This window comes from Symphalangus syndactylus, chromosome 1 (assembly GCF_028878055.3).
Source record: "Symphalangus syndactylus isolate Jambi chromosome 1, NHGRI_mSymSyn1-v2.1_pri, whole genome shotgun sequence".
Classification (NCBI taxonomy): domain Eukaryota; kingdom Metazoa; phylum Chordata; class Mammalia; order Primates; family Hylobatidae; genus Symphalangus; species Symphalangus syndactylus.
In genome coordinates, this window is record NC_072423.2 from 145,210,218 (window position 1) to 145,229,140 (window position 18,923).

Here is an 18,923-nt window from a genome sequence, read left to right on the forward strand (position 1 = left end):
GCAAAAGCAGACCAGTCAAGAACAAATGTTCTCACAACAGTTTTTGGGGATGCTCAAGTGATTTTTCTTGTAGACTTCCTGGAGGGCCAAAGAATGATAACCTAGGCTTACTATGAGAGTATTTTGAGAAAGTTATCCAAAGTTTTAACAATAAACTCCCAGGAAAGCTTCTCCAGGGAGTCTCCATCATGACAATGCTCTTGCTCACTTCTCTCATCAAACTAGGACAACTTTTGGGAGAGTTTCAATGGGAAATTATTGGACATCTACCTTACAATCTTTTTTTTTTTTTTTTTTTTTGAGACAGAGTCTCGTTCTGTCACCCAGGCTGGAGTGCAGTGGCGCAATCTCGGCTCACTGCAAGCTCTGCCTCCCGGGTTCACGCCATTCTCCTGCCTCAGCCTCTCCGAGTAGCTGGGACTACAGGCGCCCGCCACCACACCCGGCTAATTTTTTGTATTTTTAGTAGAGACGGGGTTTCACTGTGGTCTCGATCTCCTGACCTTGTGATCCGCCCACCTCGGCCTCCCAAAGTGCTGGGATTACAAGCATGAGCCACCGTGCCCAGCCTTACCTTACAATCTTCATTTGGCTCCTTCTGACTTCTTTTTGCTTTTCACTCTCAAAATATTTTTAAAGGACACCAATTTTTCTTCTTTTAATAATGAGAAGATCACAACATTGATATAGTTAAATTCTTAAGATCCTCAGGTCTTTAGGGACGGACTAAATGGCTAGTATCATCACCTATAAAAGTGTCTTGAATTTGATGGAGCTTATGTTGAGAAATAAAATTTATATTTTGTGATTTTTACCTTTTAATTGCTTTTTTCCACGCACTTTTAATCTTCCCATATTTTACTAATAATGGAAAAGTTTGCAAATCAATAAATATGATTCACCTCATAAAACTAAAAACAAAAACTACACGATGATCTCAATAGATACAGCAAATGCTTCTGATAAAATTCAACACCTCTTCATGTTAAAACCTCTCAGTACAACAGGTGTCAAAGGAACATATCTCAAAATAATAAGAGCCATCTATGAAAAACCCACAGCGACATCATATTAAATGGGCAGAAGCTGGAAACATTCCCCTTGAAAACCAGCACAAGATAGTGATGCCCACTCCACTACTCCTGTTCAGCATGGTATTGGAAGTCCTGGCCAGAGCAATCAGGCAAGATAAGGAAATGTAGGGCATCTACCTTGGGAGGCTGCAGTGGGAAGATCACCTGAGGTAAGGAGTTCCAGACCTGCCTGGCCAAATGGCAAAAACCCATCTCTACTAAAAATACAAAAATCAGCCAGTGTGGTGGTGGGTGCCTGTAGTTCCAGCTACTCGGGGGGCTGAGGCAGGAGAATCACTTGAACCTGGGAGGCAGGGGTTGCAGTGAGCCAAGATCATGCCACTGCACTCCAGCCTGGGTGAGAGAGTGAGACTCCGTCTCAAAAAAGCAAAACAAACCAAAAAAAGAAATATACAGCATCAAAATAGGAAGAGAAAAAGTCAAAATATCTCTGTTTGCAGACAACATGATTCTAAATCTGGAAAACCCCATAGTCTTGACCCAAAAGCTCTTTCAGCTGATAAACAACTTCAACAAAGTTTCAGGATACAAAATCAGTGTACAAAAATCACTAGCATTGCTGTACACCAAAAACAGTCAAGCTGAGAGCCAAATCAGGAATGGAATCCCATTCACAATTGCCACAAAAAGAATAAAATTCCTAGGTATACAGCTAAAAAGAGAAGTGAAGGACTTCTGCAAGAAGAACCACAAACCACTGCTCCAAGAAATCCTAGATGACACAAACAAATAGAAAAACATTCCATGCTCATGGATAGGAAGAATCAGTATCATTAAAATGGCCACACTGCCCAAAGCAATTTATACATTCAGTGCTATTCTTCTCAAACTGCCAATGACATTCTTCACATAATTAGAAAAAAAAAACTTATTTTAAAGTGTATATGGAACAAAACAAGAGCCCAAATAGCCAAGCCAATTTTAAGAAAAAGAACAAAGCTGGAGATATCATGGTACCTGACTTCAAACTATACTACTGGGGTAGAGAACAAAAACAGCATGGCACTAGTACAAAACAGACACGTACACCAGTGAAACAGAATAGAGAACCCAGAAACGTTGCCAACCACCTACAACCATCTGATCTTTGGCAAAGCTGATAAAAACAAACAATAGGAAAAGGACTCCCTTTCCAATAAATGGTGCTGGGATAACTGATTAGCCATATGAAGAAGATTGAAACTGAACACTTTCCTTACACCATGTATAAAAATCAAATCAAGATGGATTAAAGACTTAAAAGTAAAGCCTAAAACTATAAAAACTCTGGAAGATAACCTGTGAAATACCATTCTGAACATAGGACCTGGTAAAGATTTCACGATGAAGATGCCAAAAGCAATTGCATCAAAAATAAAAATTGACAAATGGGTCCTAATTAGACAGCTTCTGTACCACAAAAAAAAACTATCGACAGAGTAAACAGATACGTAGAAGTAAGAAAATATTTGCAAACTATGTATCAAAAAATGTCTAATATCCAGAATCTATAAGGCACTTAAATTAACAAGCAAAAAATAAACTCGATAAAAAATGGGCAAAGGACACAAACAGACAATTTTCAAAGGAAGACATACACGTGGCCAATGAGCATATGCAAAAAATGTTCAACATCACTAATCATTAGAGAAATGCAAACCAAAATCTCAATGAGATACCACCTCACGTTGGTCAGGATGGCTGTTTATTAAAAAGTCAAAAAATTACAGATGCTGTGCTGACGAGTTTGGAGAAAAAAGAATGCTTATCGTCTGCTCATGGAAATGTGAATTAGTTCAGTCATTGTGGAAAGCACTTTGGTGATTTTTCAAAGAACTTGAAACAGAATTACCATTTGACCCAGGAATCCCATTACTGAGTATATACCAGAAGGATAGAAATCGTTCTACCATAAAAACACAAACTTGAATATGTTCATCAGTGCACTATTCACAATAGCAAAGACATGGAATCAACCTAAATGCCCATCATTGCTAGACTGGATGAAGAAAATGTGGTACATATACACCGTGGAATACCATGCTGCCATACGTAAGAATGAGTCATGTTCTTTGAAGAAATATGGATGGAGCTGGAGGCCATTATCCTTAGCAAACACACACAGAAGCAGAAAACCAAATACCTCATGTTCTCACCTATAAGTGGGAACTAAACTTTGAGTAGATACGGACACAAAGAAGGGAACAACAGACAATGGGGTCTACTTGAGGGTGGAAGGTGGGAGGAGGGTGAGGATTGAAAAGCTGTCAGCTGCTATGCTTATTACCTTGATGACAAAATAATCTGTGTACACCAAATTGCCGCGACAGACAATTTACCTATATAACCAACATGCACAGTTATGCCTGAACCTAATATAAAAGTTTAAAAAAATGAAGTAAATCAATTTGTCATCATGTTAATATACTTAAAGATAAAAAACAGTGATCATCTAAGTAGGTGCAGAAAAAATCATTTAAAACAAAGGAAAAGTTTGAAATACTGTGAGAATTTGCAAAATGTGACACAGAGACACACAGTGAGCACATGCTGTTGGAAAAATGACACTGACAGACTTGCCGGACACAGAATTACCACAAACTTTCAATTTGTAAAATTTGCGGGATCTGTGAAGTGCAATAAAGTGAAGACCAATAAAACAGGATATGCTGGTGTATGTTTTGTCATTTGAAATAGAGATTTAAATCAATTATGGATCCAGCAGTTAGCACTTGTCCTGCTTAGTCCCTATCCCAGCTAACTCTCACAGCCTCACTCTCACCAGAACCAATTAAAAGGAAAAACATCAGCCCCGTTTTTCGCAGCAGCAAAAGTGGAAATTTATGCAATTATGTGCAGGAATGCAGATGAAGCAGAGGTCCAACACTCCCCTTTCCTCCATAGCCTGAGTACCAAGTAGCTTTCCTGCCCTTTGAAGAAATGGCTCCAGGCTTCCTATTTTGCAGTGAGAAATTCAGCCTGATACTCACACAAGGTTATTTATTTTGCTCAAATTAAAGCGCTTTCCTGTATAGGCTCACAGCCTATAATTTGCCCCCCTCAGCAGATCGTCTCTGGAAATGTGCTGCCCTCAAGATGTAAATCTTTTTTAGGGGGTATTGGGGGATAGTCTCTCTCTGTGACCCAGGCTGGAGTGCAGTGGCATGATCTTGGGTCACTGCAATCTCTGCCTCCTGGGCTCAAGTGATCCTCCCACCTCAGCCTCCCAGGTAGCTGGAACTACAGGCACACGTCACCACACTCAGCTATTTTTTAAATTTTTTTGTAGGGAACGGGGTTTTGCTATCTTGTCCAGGCTGGTCTCTAACTGATAAACTCAAATGATCTGCCTGCCTTAACCTACCAAAGTGCTGGGGTTACAGACGTGAGCCACGGCACCCAACCTGAGCTGAATCTTAAGACCAGATTTCCTAGAACGGCACAGTTGGGTTGTTTCACATGGAGTCTCCAAGAAATTCCCCCATTACGGCTTAGCCTACAGACTCTTAATCCTTTCCTGGATGCTGTAGTTATTTTCATTTTCTACTTCTTACTCACATCCTGCTTAATCCATGCCAAAGTAAAATATTGGACCCTCACGTATTTTAGGGACCTATATAAAGGAATTCTAATGTGAATTATTTAGCCAAATGACCCATTTCCTAATGATGTTTTATGTAATTCTGAATTTTTATTTCCTAGAAAGCTCAAAAGACAAGTAAACCTCTTTAACTGCATACAAATATTCAGTTTCTGTGTACAATATTTTCACAAAAACTTCATATGATTTATAACAAAACTTATTTGCTCCTATAAAATGATTGTTTTATTATAAAACATCTTCCACCTGAAACTCTTTCCTGTTGCATTCTCACTTCATCCTGTTACCCAGTACATTACCTGCACCTAGAAATACTATTTCTGCACCAAAAGGACATGAGCTTTATCAACCACAGAGTGTAAGCTAACAAACGTATTATTATTATTAATGTATTAAAACATCTAATAGGTCCTTCGTAAGTACTTGTGTCATTTTTAAATAAAAATCAGCCTTTAAAGTAGGTGTTTTAGGGACAAAGTGGTTATTTTCAGAAAAGGGATTTTCAGTGTGTTCAAATCACATCATAGCAAGTATGGCAGCTTAACTCCACCTATAAATTAAGAAGCTTGTATTTTTAAGTTTATATGCACTGAAGTATGCTGTTTCTCCTTTGCAAGTAAAAACACACAACGTAAGTGAAAAAAAGAAAACTTATTAGTCTGCTTGGGCTGTCAGAACAGAATACCACAGATAATGTAGCTTTAATTATACACATTTATTTCCTCCCAGTTCTGGACATTAAAAGCCCATGATCAAGCTGGGGGCAGGATTGGTTTCTCCTGAGGCTTCTCTTTGGCTTGCAGATGGCCACCTTCTCATTGGGACTTCGTGAGGCAGTGTCTGTGTGAGCACAGAGCTCCTGGTGACTTTATCTCATCCTACAGGGCGCCTGTCCTATCAAGTTAGGATTCTGCCCTTATGACCTAATTGAACCTGAATTACCTCCATACAGGCTCTATCTTTAAATACAGTCGCGTTGGGGTTTGGGACTTCAGTATACGAATATTGGAGTGACACAATTCAGTACATAATAGGACGGCATCAAGAATTGATCTTGTGTCTGTGGGCAGGAGCTCTGCAGCACACGGCTGGAACTGTTTCAGAATGAATTCAGTTTTCTTTGTCTGTCTTTCTGTAACTTTGTTGTAGAAGAGGGCCTAAATCGCACCATAAATAAATTTGATGCGTTCTGGTGTTTTTATAGTTATGAGAACAATTTCACTTGTTTATTGCCAATATTGTATATTTACATTTCAGTGATGTTCTTTTACATTGTCTCATGAAATAATAAAAGTTACCAGAATAATGCAGTTTAAATAGACAATAACCAATGGTGATGGGACTAATGACAAACAGGATGACCTGGGCAATCACTTCTAATGTTCTTTGACAAATAATCACCATCGAGGTATTTGTAAGAACTGTTAAGTGGAAAGTAACAGAAACATCTTTAATCACAAAATAGAGTCTATTGGTTTACATAATTAAGAATTACAATTCCAACAGATGGCTTCAGGCATAGCAGGATCCACATGTTCAAAGTAAGTCATTTGGACTCAGCCTCGCTCTCTCTCTCTTTCTCTTTAGATATGTTATATTCATTGTGAAGTCAGCTCTTGTTGTGTGGCATTATCTTAACATCTAGCCATGGCTAAGAAAGAATGGCACATTTTTTCCTTCAAAATAACTCTTTCTGTCTCTACTTTTGATCCTGAGCTTTCCCCTTGGCAAGCTATTGTGTGTAGAGATAAGATATACTCATTGCCTAACCCGAAGAGATAATTACCAAATGGTGGATAAGACAAGATTTCCTTTAAGAATCTCAGAATGCAGGATCCAGGGCACTAAAAAGTGGATCAAACTCACTATCTTGTTCAATCATGTTTAGAAATAGTCTTGCTGATTGCTTATTTGGCAGTGATTTATTAGTTTAATTCTTCCATAATGCGAATGATTTGTAACTCTCTAAGTGATCGTATGTATTCTAGTATTGTTCTAGAAGTTGGGCTCAGGATATGGTGAACATGAGAATGATTCGTGAGGCTTTTATCCTATAAAGATGCCTGGACATGACATACAGATATTCTGATTTCAGGGAGTTTTTGCTGTGGTCTTGATGCATGTGATTTCCAAAAGTTCTCCTTGGGATTCTGAAGCACAAAGTAGTTGAGAAACTGTTATTTAATATGTGATACTTTTGTTCTCCCATCACCTATTCCCCATGATTAGGCCAGAAATTTAAATTTTTAAGAAATAATAGTATCAATAATACCTATAATATGTTGAATGAACCCTCTGTACCAGACACTCTGAAAAGCACTTTATATACCTCCTTTACTTAATCCCCACAAGGAATCTATCACTCTGGTGTTCTCCCCGTGAGGATTTAGAACCATTAAGTAAACTGTGCCAAATTACACCTATGGCCAGGTGCAATGGCTCATGTCTGTAATCCCAGTACTTTGAGAGGCCAAAGTAAGCAAATCGCTTGAGCTCAGGAGCTGTAGACCAGCCTAGGCTGCATGGTGAAATCGTGTCTCTTCAAAAATTACAAAAATATCTCCTCTTGCCTCTGTCCCAGGATCTCCAAAATACTTGTCTCCCTGGCTTTAGAAGTAACACAATCTGTTATGTTATTTTTCTAGAGAAATTTTCTAGAGAAAGTTAACTCAGTTTCTTCAGGTATCTGGTATTTGGGTTGTACATGTCCTTGCTAAGTATCTCATTAAGGTAATTATCTTAAAGAATCAGTTATCTTCTTAAAGGAATTTTGTCACGTTGTGAGAACTTTCAGGTCGAACTGCAACCAGATTTTTTTTTAATTTCTGTATTATGTTTGCATCTCAAATATCATAACTACCATTGTAATAAATTTAACCCTAAATCCTAATTCCAATAAATGGCACAAAAAAGAAATCATGACTATGAGTAAACAATAGGATAATAACTGTTATGCTCCTCAAAAGTCATTTCTAACTTCAGTTATTTCTTTCCACTGAGTAGTGGTAATTAACACATGCAAAGAAGACCTTACATGTTCCCTGAGTTTTCAAGTTTAAATGTTGTCTTTCTAACAGCGATTAATAGATTCGTAGTATCTTTTCTCTAACTTTTAAGGGTAGACTCGTATATGGAACACTTTAAATAATTTGTTCAGGGTTCAGGTATGGCTCTGTCAACACTGCTGTGAATGTGTTGTTTCCTTCTTTAGATAAAATATATTTCAACAATAAAGAAAAGCAATAATATTTATAATAAATAGCTAATACACAGTCATGTGTACCGCTTGGACCTTTGAAATGTTCACATTTACCATCTTGACTACAAGTATTTGTTTTTTAAGAAATATAATTTTGGCTGGGTGCGGTGGCTAATACCTGTAATCACATCACCTTGGGAGGCCAAGGCAGGAGGATCACTTGAGCCCAGGAGTTTGGGGCTGCAGTGAGCTACGAATGCACCACAGCACTTCAATCTGGGAGACACAGGGACACCTTGTCTCTAAATAAAAACTTTAAAAAATTTTTAAAACAAATACAATGTTATGAACAGAGTTGAAGTCCCAGTATGTCTACCTGTCTTCCTTTCCAGGGTAAACCTTTATCCTGGAGTTTCCTTCCATTCATGTTTTTGTGCATTTACTACATATGTATGTACTGTTCTTATGTCCCAGTTCTTTCCTAAAGAAAGGATTGAAACTTCTCTGAAACTAGCTAACTCATTGTCATAGAGATGTAAACAACTGGGACATAAGAATAGTGAGATTGCCTTTAAAAAGTTAAACTATAGAAGGAACATTCAATGAATCACCATAGATATGTCAAATCATTTAACCTGACTGAATGTATTAACATATATAAAGAAAAATGTGTTAACCAAAGATCATTGGCCAGTCCCAGAAGCAAAATCTCACTGCTAAGTCTCATTGTAAATTAATAAATTAATTAAACTAAGAGTTCACTGCCTGTGATTTGGCTTCCCATGCAGATTGCCCAAGGGGAGAAAATGGCCTTGTCAAGCAGATTCAAATATTCCAGTTTTTGAGGCAATTACATTTCTCTTTGTAAATTGAATTGACATTTAGTCCCAAGATTCTGTTTAACATTAGTCTGCCTCTAAGAGATAGATCTGCTCACTGAGCTGACAAAATCAGATTTTCTAATGTCTGAGGCTTCTCTGATCACAGCCTCCCACCAAACCCTCGTATTTGGAGAGGCTCTCGGTAGCCAGCCATATGGGTTTTTTTTCCATAAAAACACTTATGTTTATGCCAGTTAAATCAATCTTTCCTTCATGGTTTTTCTGTTTCTACTCATAGAAACTATATTCTATTCCCTGTAAAGACTCATGAAATATTAAATTCAGTTTCTTCTATGATTTGATATTTTAAGCATTTGCCAATTTAATCTCACTGGGTAATGCAGTTCATGTGTCAAGAGAAGCTTACCATTCATTCATTTACTCATTCATGCCATAACTCTTCATCAAGTGACTACTAAGTGACAACTTGCATTTTGTCAGATGCTGAAAAGATGACTGTAAGGGGTTTCTTTCAGTCTACTGGGGAAAACAAACAAGTTTACTGTGGTCTGGTGTAGCATCTGTAATAGTGCTATCAAGTATCCAATCCAAATTTGGAGATTGAGAGTGTAGAAATGAGAGGGCAAGTGGGAAGGGAAGAAAAAACACTCCAGACAGGAACCAAAGCCCCAGAAATAAAGGAGAATGAGACTTATTTGGAAAATGTGAGTAGTTATATATAAAGTAAAAAGACAAAGCAATGCAGGTGGGGAGAATTTCTCAAGGGTTAGGTTGGAAAGGTGAGCAGAGATTAATCATGACCTTATTTATTCCACAAGTCACTTGGCAAGAGTATTCCCAGGAAATCCTCTATCGTTCTAGTCTACCATGTTTGTAATTCTACCAGGGATTCCCAAACTTTTTCTGTAAAGAAACAGCAAATATTTGCATAAATGCACCAAGATTATTAAAATATCTTTTATGGAATGGACTTAAGATTTTTTGTCTGCTCAAAACTCTTTCAACAAGGAAATGCCTCTCCATTCTCACTCTGGGAATGCCATGTTCATGCAAGTGACTCTGCCTGTTTGTCCAGTCCACAGATGGGCATTTGGCCCAAACTAGGCCATAGAAGAACTTCCCTGGATATTTTAGAATCTATCACTAAAAAATAGGCTGTAAAATGTCAAGTTAGGTGAGTGTCAGAACTGTCAGTCTGTCTCTGAGAAAGAGACATAACTGTCATCGAGAAAGAAACTGTAAAATATAAACTTAGGGGCTGTTAACAGACATGTTCTATCAAGTGAACAGGAGAGCAAAGATATCTAGCTTGCAATGAGAAAAGAGTAATAAAGCAACCTATGGAAAGAAGCTTGAGTACAAGTTGGAGACTCCTAAGCAGATTCGGGTTTGGGTCAGCTATTCCAGATACCTAACTATAATCTCTTCCTTGGGTTCTATGAAACATCCAGTGTCCTTAAAATACATTATTATTTTGGTTTTTGTTTAAATTACTTTAGTTTCTGTTTCTGTTTTTTCACCAATTAAAAAATAATAATACATGGAATTATTGTTTAGGCACATAGTCAATGCTTATCTGCGTTTATTTGATTTGAATCTAGAAAATGTCTACACAAATAAAGAGGAAACAGCTATCCAGAAACACACACACACGCACACACACACATATATATATGTCTTCTGAAATCTTTATATACAAGATAAAAATACCCAAATGGAAAAAAAAAAAGCCCTGTCTGACTAAATATATTAGCTTGATGCCAAAGAAACGATAGACATTCTTTACATCTTTATGACAATGAGTTAGCTAGTTTCTGAGAAGTTTTGATGCTTCAGTCTTACAGAGAAAATGCTATGATCAAGGTTGATGACAAAATGAACTTTTCTACATCACCAAAACAGAGCAGTTGAATAGTAGGTGAAGCCAGCTCTCAAATGAGTCTACTGACCTATTCAGACCCCTTTCCTCTGTATTACTTCAGAAATGGTCAAGGATTAGCAATGTGTGGTCACCTGTCGATAGTTTATTTGTAACTGAAAAATATTTCCGGTGACAGATATGGATCAGCATATCCAAACATATTTGGCCTTAAAGAATTTGAATAGAGGGGCGGGCTCCGTAGCTCACGCCTGTAATCTCAGGACTTTGGGAGGCCGAGGCGGGCGGGTCACGAGGTCAGGAGATCGAGACCATCCTCGCTAACACGGTGAAACCCCGTCTGTACTAAAAAATACAAAAAATTAGCCGGGCGTGGTAGCGGGCGCCTGTAGTCCCAGCTACTCGGGAGGCTGAGGCAGGAGAATGGCTTGAACTGGGAGGCGGAGCTTGCAGTGAGCCGATATCGCGCCACTGCACTCCAGCCTGGGAGACAACAAGACTCTTGTCTCAAAAAAAAAAAACAAGTATTTGAATAGAGGTACCTACTCCCCTGCTCAGGATCCCTTGAGCATAGGGAATTTGGCAGAAATTTACAGTCAGCCATTCTCTTTGCAGTAAATGAGATCAAAGGATTGTATCAGCAGCACCATCTGTTTCTGATGTAGTGTGTCTCCTCTTCTAAATATATACTGCAATCATCTAGGTTAGTGGTTCTCAAAGTGTGGTCCCTGGACCAACAGCATTAGCTGTTGGGAGCTTGTTCTGTTGCATATTATTGTTTGAGAACCACTGCTCCGGGACAAGCAAGGCTCATTCATGACATTTTGGAGAGAGTAAGAGGTAAAAAATGGGCAGTGAGAATGCTTACATACACTTGTTTGGACAACAGGACAACGATGCTCATAGAATCAAATGTTCGAATATGCCTGATTTTTCATAGCATGCATGCGTGATAAATGTATTACGTTTGGATATATTTGACTTATATAAGAAAAACATTTGGATATCACACTAATTAATAAAACATGTTTGTAATATGTAAAGACTTCTCACAATCCATTCTTGGATTTTTCTTTCTCATTTTCTTTAGGCAATTACAGGAAATGATTGGGCCACTCAGGAATTTTACTAGTAAATGAAAGTTGAAATACTATAATATCAAATTATTTTCATTTTTTAAAATGTTTTTAAGTTATGCTTATTAAGTGAAGAAGGGCTTATCCACTCAGGCATGCTTACACTAGGTCAGTATTTAGCACTGACTTATAATTTGGAAGAATCAAGAGAATAATTATAATTATATATATAGTAACATGCCACCTTTTATGTCTCTGCATGGCTCAGGTCAGTCAGTTTAATTACAGGAAATTGTGAGTAATATAATAACTTTAAATGTTATTAAAATACTGTTACAACAGTAATAAGCACAAGTTAAAAACATTTGTTGGAACAATAATCTAATAGCTTTAAATGTTATTAGGTTACTATTCTAACAAAATGAATTCAAACTGGAGAAAAAGAAGTTACCGAATATTTCTTCAATTAATTGAGCTCCAAAAAGCCATTCCCTAAAACTCCGTTTTCACATTAGACAGATATTTTTGTTTTGAAATTACATCTTGTTTTTTTATAATATAGCATTCGTCAAACTTATATTTGAAAAGATATCTTTTGTTTAAATAGAATTACGTTTATTAATTTGTTTTTATGATTATTAGAAAATATTGTTATTTTTATTTGGTATTAACTAAATTTTTAAAAATATTTTTCATCTCTGCCTTTCATTCTGTTCTTTAGCCAAATAATTTTGTAAATGAATTCTTAGCAGAATAATACAGGCTGTTGAGAGATTTTTCATATGCCAAGTGAATTGCTCTTATAATATTTGTTGCACTATTTTATTTAATCTGTCAGTAGGTCAAAGTGCATATATATTGGTTTTTAAAAATAGAAAAGAGCCATTTCTTATTTATGTAAATCTTTCTGTAGCATGATCAAGATTTTACAAAAGTTTATTGTACATATGGTCATTTTTATTAGACATTACAGAACAAAATTACTTTTATAACTATAAACAAAGTTTATTTCTTTGTAGTTTACTGTTTGAATCATTTCTCAAAATAAACAAAATTGTCTGATTTTTTATCTCATTAATATTTTTTTCCAAAAAAGAAAAACACAAAAAACTTTGTTACAGAATCCAGGAACCTCACAACAAGGAAATTCTTTGCTATTTCTAAATGAATGTTGTCACTGTAGTTCCCTTGTTTCCCTTGGTAAAATATATGAAGTTTGATCACCTATTTTTGTGTTTATGATATTCTAAAATATCTGTTCCTCAACCTCCTATACCATTGAAAATCTCTGCATTATATGTTCATTAAGTTTGTATGTTTGTATGTCTAGAAAATAATGAACCATTTAGTTCTTATTTTTCAATGGTGTGAAAAATCTATATGACAGTAAACTTGTATCTGTTAAAATTCAGTTGTTGGAATATAATCTTTGACGTGTCCTCATATATATAACTTACATGTAAGACAGATTGGATTTTCCTCTTAACAGCTGTTAAAGCTGCAATATTTGCAGTTAAACTCTACCAATAGGTGGTGCTAGAAAGTTTAATATTTATTCCAATAGTTGAACTTATTTGGAAAATGTGCTAAAATTTTTTTGGGTTAAAAAAAAGTGCTGTAAAACAATATGTACATAGTTAGTCCTTGCTTGTCTTTTTTTTTTTTTTTTTTTTTTACAGCTCCATTTCAGAAAGTTCGACTGGTCGGTGGGAGCGGCCCTCACGAGGGGAGAGTGGAGATACTCCACAGCGGCCAGTGGGGTACAATTTGTGACGATCGCTGGGAAGTGCGTGTTGGACAGGTCGTCTGTAGGAGCTTGGGATACCCAGGTGTTCAAGCCGTGCACAAGGCAGCTCATTTTGGGCAAGGTAATTTAAAGAAAATCTTGTGGGGTTTGTTGTTGTTGTTGTTGTTGTTGTTGTCGTCGTTGTTGTTTCAGACGGTGTCTCATTCTGTCGCCCAGGCTGGAGTGCAGTGGCGCGATCTCGGCTCACTGCAACCTCTGCCTCCCGGGTTCAAGCGATTCTCCTGCCTCAGCCTGCCGAGTAGCTGGGATTACAGGCATATGCTGGGACTGCAGCCGCGCGCCACCACGCCTGGCTCATTTTTTGTATTTTTAGTAGAGACGGGGTTTCACCGTGTTAGCCAGGATGGTCTCAAACTCCTGACCTCGTGATCTGCCCGCTTCACCAACCTAAAGTGCTGGGATTACAGGCGTGAGCCACCGCGCTTGGGCAGAAAATTTTGTTTTTAAAAAAATTAAATGTAGGCATTCTCTAATGACAGAGAATAAAGTAGTGACAGGAACATCGTCTAGGCTTAGTACAGTGGCTCACACTTGTAGTCCCAGCACTTTGGGAGGCTGAAGTGGGAAGATCACTAGAATAAATGAGTTCAAGACGAGCGTGGACAACATAGTAAGATCCTATCTCTACCAATTAAAAAAAAAAAAAAAAAAAAAAGCCAGCCGTGATAGCATGCACCTGCAGTCCTAGCTACTACAGAGGCTGAGGTGGGAGGGTCGCTTGGGCTTGCGAGTTCCAGGTTACATGAGCTATGGTCACGCTGCTGCACTCCAGCCTGGGTGGCAGAACAAGGCCTGTCTCTGAAAAACAAATTTTTACAGAAAACTAGAAAAAGGTAAGATGAACTTCTCAAATGCCTAGAAGATATTACCAAGTGCTAATATGCTATGATTTATTGAGTAATGACTACATGCCAGGCATTGTGTTAAATACCTGCATAGTATTAATAATAGGTCACAATTACATCCTTTACTATTTTACCTAAAATAATTTTCATATTAGGCCGGACATGGTGGCTCACACCTGTAATCCCAGCACTTTGGGATGCTGAGGTGGGTGGATCACTTGAGGTCAGGAGTTCGAGATCAGCCTGGCCAACATGGTGAAACCCCATCTCTACTAAAAATACAAAAATTAGTCAGGCATGGTGGTTCATGCCTGTAATCCCAGCTACTTTGGAGGCTGAGGCAGGACAATTGCTTGGACCCAGGCGGTGGAGGTTGCAGTGAGCCAAGCTGCACTCCACCCTGGGTGACAGAGTGAGACTCTGTCTAAAAAAATAATAATAATTATCATATTAGGTTTAAGAGATGGATTTAAGCCGAAGTCTCACGTTCTAGAGTCTTCAGATCCCAGAAGGATAATTTAATTTCATGAAGAGAGGACGTGTCAGAAAATGGAGTGGTAATGTGCAGAACTTCTGTAGCCAGGTTCAGCCCCTGGCCCTAGTTTTTAACTTTCACCCTAAAGGTTTACATAGAAGAAACAAAGGAAATAAATAGCTTCAGATAGATCTCTAGAGTTTCCAAATTTTCCATCCCCGTCCCATATTTAGAACATTTTTCCCAGATTGAAAAGTGTGGGTTTGAAATCATTCTTGCACCTATAAAGTTTATCTCCAAAAGTAAAGTAATAAGGTATTTTCAAGGTCAACAGCTAGATTTTTTCTTTTGTTTTTTCTTTTTTTTTTTTTTTTAAAGAAGAGGAAAAAGAAAAAAAAAAAAATCCTCAACTCTTCATCCCTAGAGAATTGAATGATGCTATCAGTTATCTAACATGACTGAGCTTCCAATCTGAGTTTCCACACTGGTTTTTTGTTTTGTTTTTGTTTTTTGTTTTGGAGACAGATCTCCCTCTGTCACCCAGGCTGGAGTGCGGGGCATAAGCTCGGCTCACTGCAACCTCTGCCTCCTGGGTTCAAGTGATTCTCCCTCCTCAGCCTCCTAAGAAGCTGTGACTACCGGCATGCACCACCACACCTGGCTAGTTTTTGTATTTTTGGTAGTTATTTTTGGCTTCCCAAAGTGCTGGGATTACAGGTGTGAGCCACCACACCCAGCCCACGTTTCCAAATTGTTTTGTGGGAACAGAATCCATTTCTATGATAACTAACATCCACATAATGAAAGACCATTTATTTTAAATACATAATTGTATAAAACATTTCAAGTAACTATTACCATCTATGAAGGGGACACCCACAGTTCTAATAGAGGACATAACGATTCTTATCCGTGCTCTTAGTCACCTGGTAAATGACTGAAGATTCTTCAGCTTTAGAAATAAAAGATGTTTTGGATTCTCAAGATGTGCTTTTGTTGACAAAATGAAGTAAAAAAATTTCCAGTTATTTAGATAATATAATCAATGCAGACAAGCTCAGTATAAAAAAAGAAAAGTATCCTAAAATACCACTAGTCTGGATGAATTATTTTGGTGCTCATGTTATGCAGAGATCTGACAACTCTGCATTTAGCATTGTTTCTTTAAGACAGTGGTTCCCAACCTTTTTGGCACCAGGGACCAGTTTTGTGGAAGACAATTTTTCCACAGACCAGGGATGGGAGAAGGTTTGGGGATGATTCAAGCACGTGACATTTATTGTGCACATTATTTCTATTATTATTATACTGTAATATATAATGAAATGATTATACAACTTATTATGATGTAGATTATACCACTCACTATGTGGAATCAGTGGGAGCTCTGAGCTTAGTTTCCTGCAACTAGACGGCCCCATCTGGGGCTGATAGGAGACAGTGACACCGGAAGTGTGTTGCTTATGTCCAGTCTATTCCATAATCTCACTTTGGTTGCTGTCACTGCAGAAAACCCTGCTTCATTAAGATAGTGAAACGGAAGCAGGCTTTTCAGTGCTTTTGTGGCAATTTCAGGATATTCGGCTTTGAAACTTTAATCCAGAACATATGGAAATTTGAAGTTGTCTCAAACATACTTTTAAAGGCACCAAATGCACCTGTACAACTGAAGTACATCAACTCACTTTCCACTATAAAGCCTGCCATCAGATGCAGCTTGTCACTTGCCATTCACTGACAGAGTTTTGACATGAGTCTGCAAGCAATTGATTTATTATTGCCTCTGTGCCATCACACCTCTCTGCTAATGTTAATCTTTATTTGCAGCCACTCCCCAGCTCTAGCATCACGGCTGCAGCCCCACGTCAGATCATCAGACATTAGATTCTCATAAGGAGCGTGCAACCTAGATCCCTCACATGTGTAATTCACAATACAGTTTGTGTTCCTATGAGCATCTAATGCTGCCGCTGATCTGACAGCAGGTGGTACTCAGGTGGTAGTGTGAGTGATAGGGAGTGACAGTAAATACAGATGAAGCTTTGCTCACTCACCTGCTGCTCACCTCCTGCTGTGCAGCCTTGTTTCTAACAGGCCATGGACACTATTGGTCCATGGTCTGTGGGGTCGGGACCCCTGCTTTAAGAAACTAGCCCAGTAGTACAGTGGTTGAGGTGAGGCTTTTTCATCTATTACAAAGAGAAAATCAAATGGAGAGCAACAGTAGTAGTATATGTACTTTAATTCAAGGAAAACTAGTAAGTGCTGGCAAAATACAGCCTGTGGTATGAAAGTGAACAAGACGTCATCTCTAGCTTTATTTCTTCTCTGAGCATGAAGCTTTGCCATGGACTTCAAAGACATTTTTCCAGTGGAGTTACAAACATAGGTGAGAAACACATAGTTGAAGACTATTGTCCTAAAATTGTATTAACTTTAAGGCTTAGTCTCACGAGCAACATAGTATTCTCCTCAAAGCTTTTATTCATTCCTGCTTATATCTCTATAAGATAGGGGTTTCTGGTCTAAAGAACTAGTAAGAAAGGAAGACAATGAGTATACTGAGATACTAGGAAGAAAATGTTTTTTTTTAAAACTTAAATAAGGAATAAAATGACAGAGTTTAGTCTCACGTGAAGCTATTTACTTGGCTATGTGGAGATAAGTCTCTCAAGTTTTCTTGACGTAATTTGTCTAAATTTTCAGGAGACTGTTTATGGTAGTTGGTGATTCTATACAGTGTCCCAGAGTTTTATTATCATCAGACAATAAAGTGGGTCAGGATTTTGGTTTCCTTTGACATTTTTCAGCATCTAGTAAAGCAAACTGGAAAGATTAGGAGTTTTCTAACTTAAAAAATTCCAAGTTTAAACTTTAGCTGTGGTTATTGTGTTTCAGAATTTCAATTTCCTTTCCAATAACATGAGAATAATACTGATCTGGCAGATTTGTTTTGAAGTTTAAGTTAACTAGCATATGGAAAGCACCCACTACAAAATCTGATTCACAATGTTGTGTTGCTCAATACTGAAGGATATCACTGCTAGCAGCAATACGAACTGTGTTATCACACATTTATTTGCTATTCTCTTTGAAAGAGTCAGATCACTATTACATTGCATGTTGACATCAGTGATATTCCAAGGGTAATTCAAAGTAGATATCCCACTAATATGACTTAGATTTTTTATTTTATAGACAGGGTCTTACTCCGTCACCTAGGCTGGAGTGCGTTGGTACAATCACAGCTTAATGCACCCTCAAACTCTTGCACTCAAGCGATCCTCCCACCTAAGCCTGCAGAGTTTCTCAGGACCACAGGCCTGCACCACATACCTGGCTATTTTTTTTTTAATCTTAATTTCTTATAGAGACAGGGCCTTGCTGTGTTGCTCAGGCTCATCTAAAACTCCTAGCCTCAAGCAATCCTCCTGCCTCAGCCTCCCAAAGTACTGGAATGACAGGTGTGAGCTACTGCACCTGGTTTGACTTAGCTCTTGTTTCCACTCCCTGCCAAGAGTTCGGTACCAAACAACTAAAGAATAATTATGAGAATCTTAAAATAATAAAGCAAAATGAGCTGAGAGAAAAAAAATAGAACCAACATTATTTGTTCTGAAGAAAATGATTTGAAAAGTAAGTTTTATGATCTACTTCACTGGATATTGTGTTTTAAGAGACAGGCTTACATTATTAACTGATTGGGGATTAGACATGGCAAATGAGGTTACTATGGAAAGCTGTTTAAAACATTCCTGATGTTTTCACTCCTTCACCTTAAATTTACAGTTTAACTCAAGAGGAAAAGAAAAAGCAATTTTGAATTCAGAGCAGAGACAAGAAAAGAAACTTAGAAAAATGAGTGGATGAGTAAAGAAGTGAAAGAGAAACATGCATTAATGTTTTAATTATTTATCATTCTCTTAGGAAAGTGAGAAGAATCAGGTTCATATCATATTGTACATCATTACGAAAATTGAAACAAAAAGGAAAACAATTTTTTTTTTTTTTCTGAGATGGAGCTTCGCTCTTGTTGCCTAGGCTGGAGTGCAATGGCACAATCTCAGCTCACCGCAACCTCTGCCTCCCAGGTTCAAGTGATTCTCCTACCTCAGACTCCCAAGTA

The 18,923-nt window shown here is 37.8% G+C and overlaps 1 protein-coding gene across 10 annotated transcripts in view; it reads left to right on the forward strand.

Moving 5' to 3' along the window:
* MSR1 (macrophage scavenger receptor 1) overlaps positions 1–18,923 on the forward strand; it is a 526,719-nt gene that overhangs the window by 498,202 nt on the left and 9,594 nt on the right. For 9 of the 10 annotated variants that reach the window (XM_063613221.1, XM_063613216.1, XM_063613217.1 and 6 more), the window contains one exon: positions 13,350–13,538. The exons of the other annotated variant lie outside the window; for it this stretch is intronic. In XM_063613221.1, the coding sequence (XP_063469291.1) occupies positions 13,350–13,538 (189 nt within the window). The remainder of the gene's footprint in view (positions 1–13,349; positions 13,539–18,923) is intronic. 10 annotated transcript variants of the gene reach the window in all.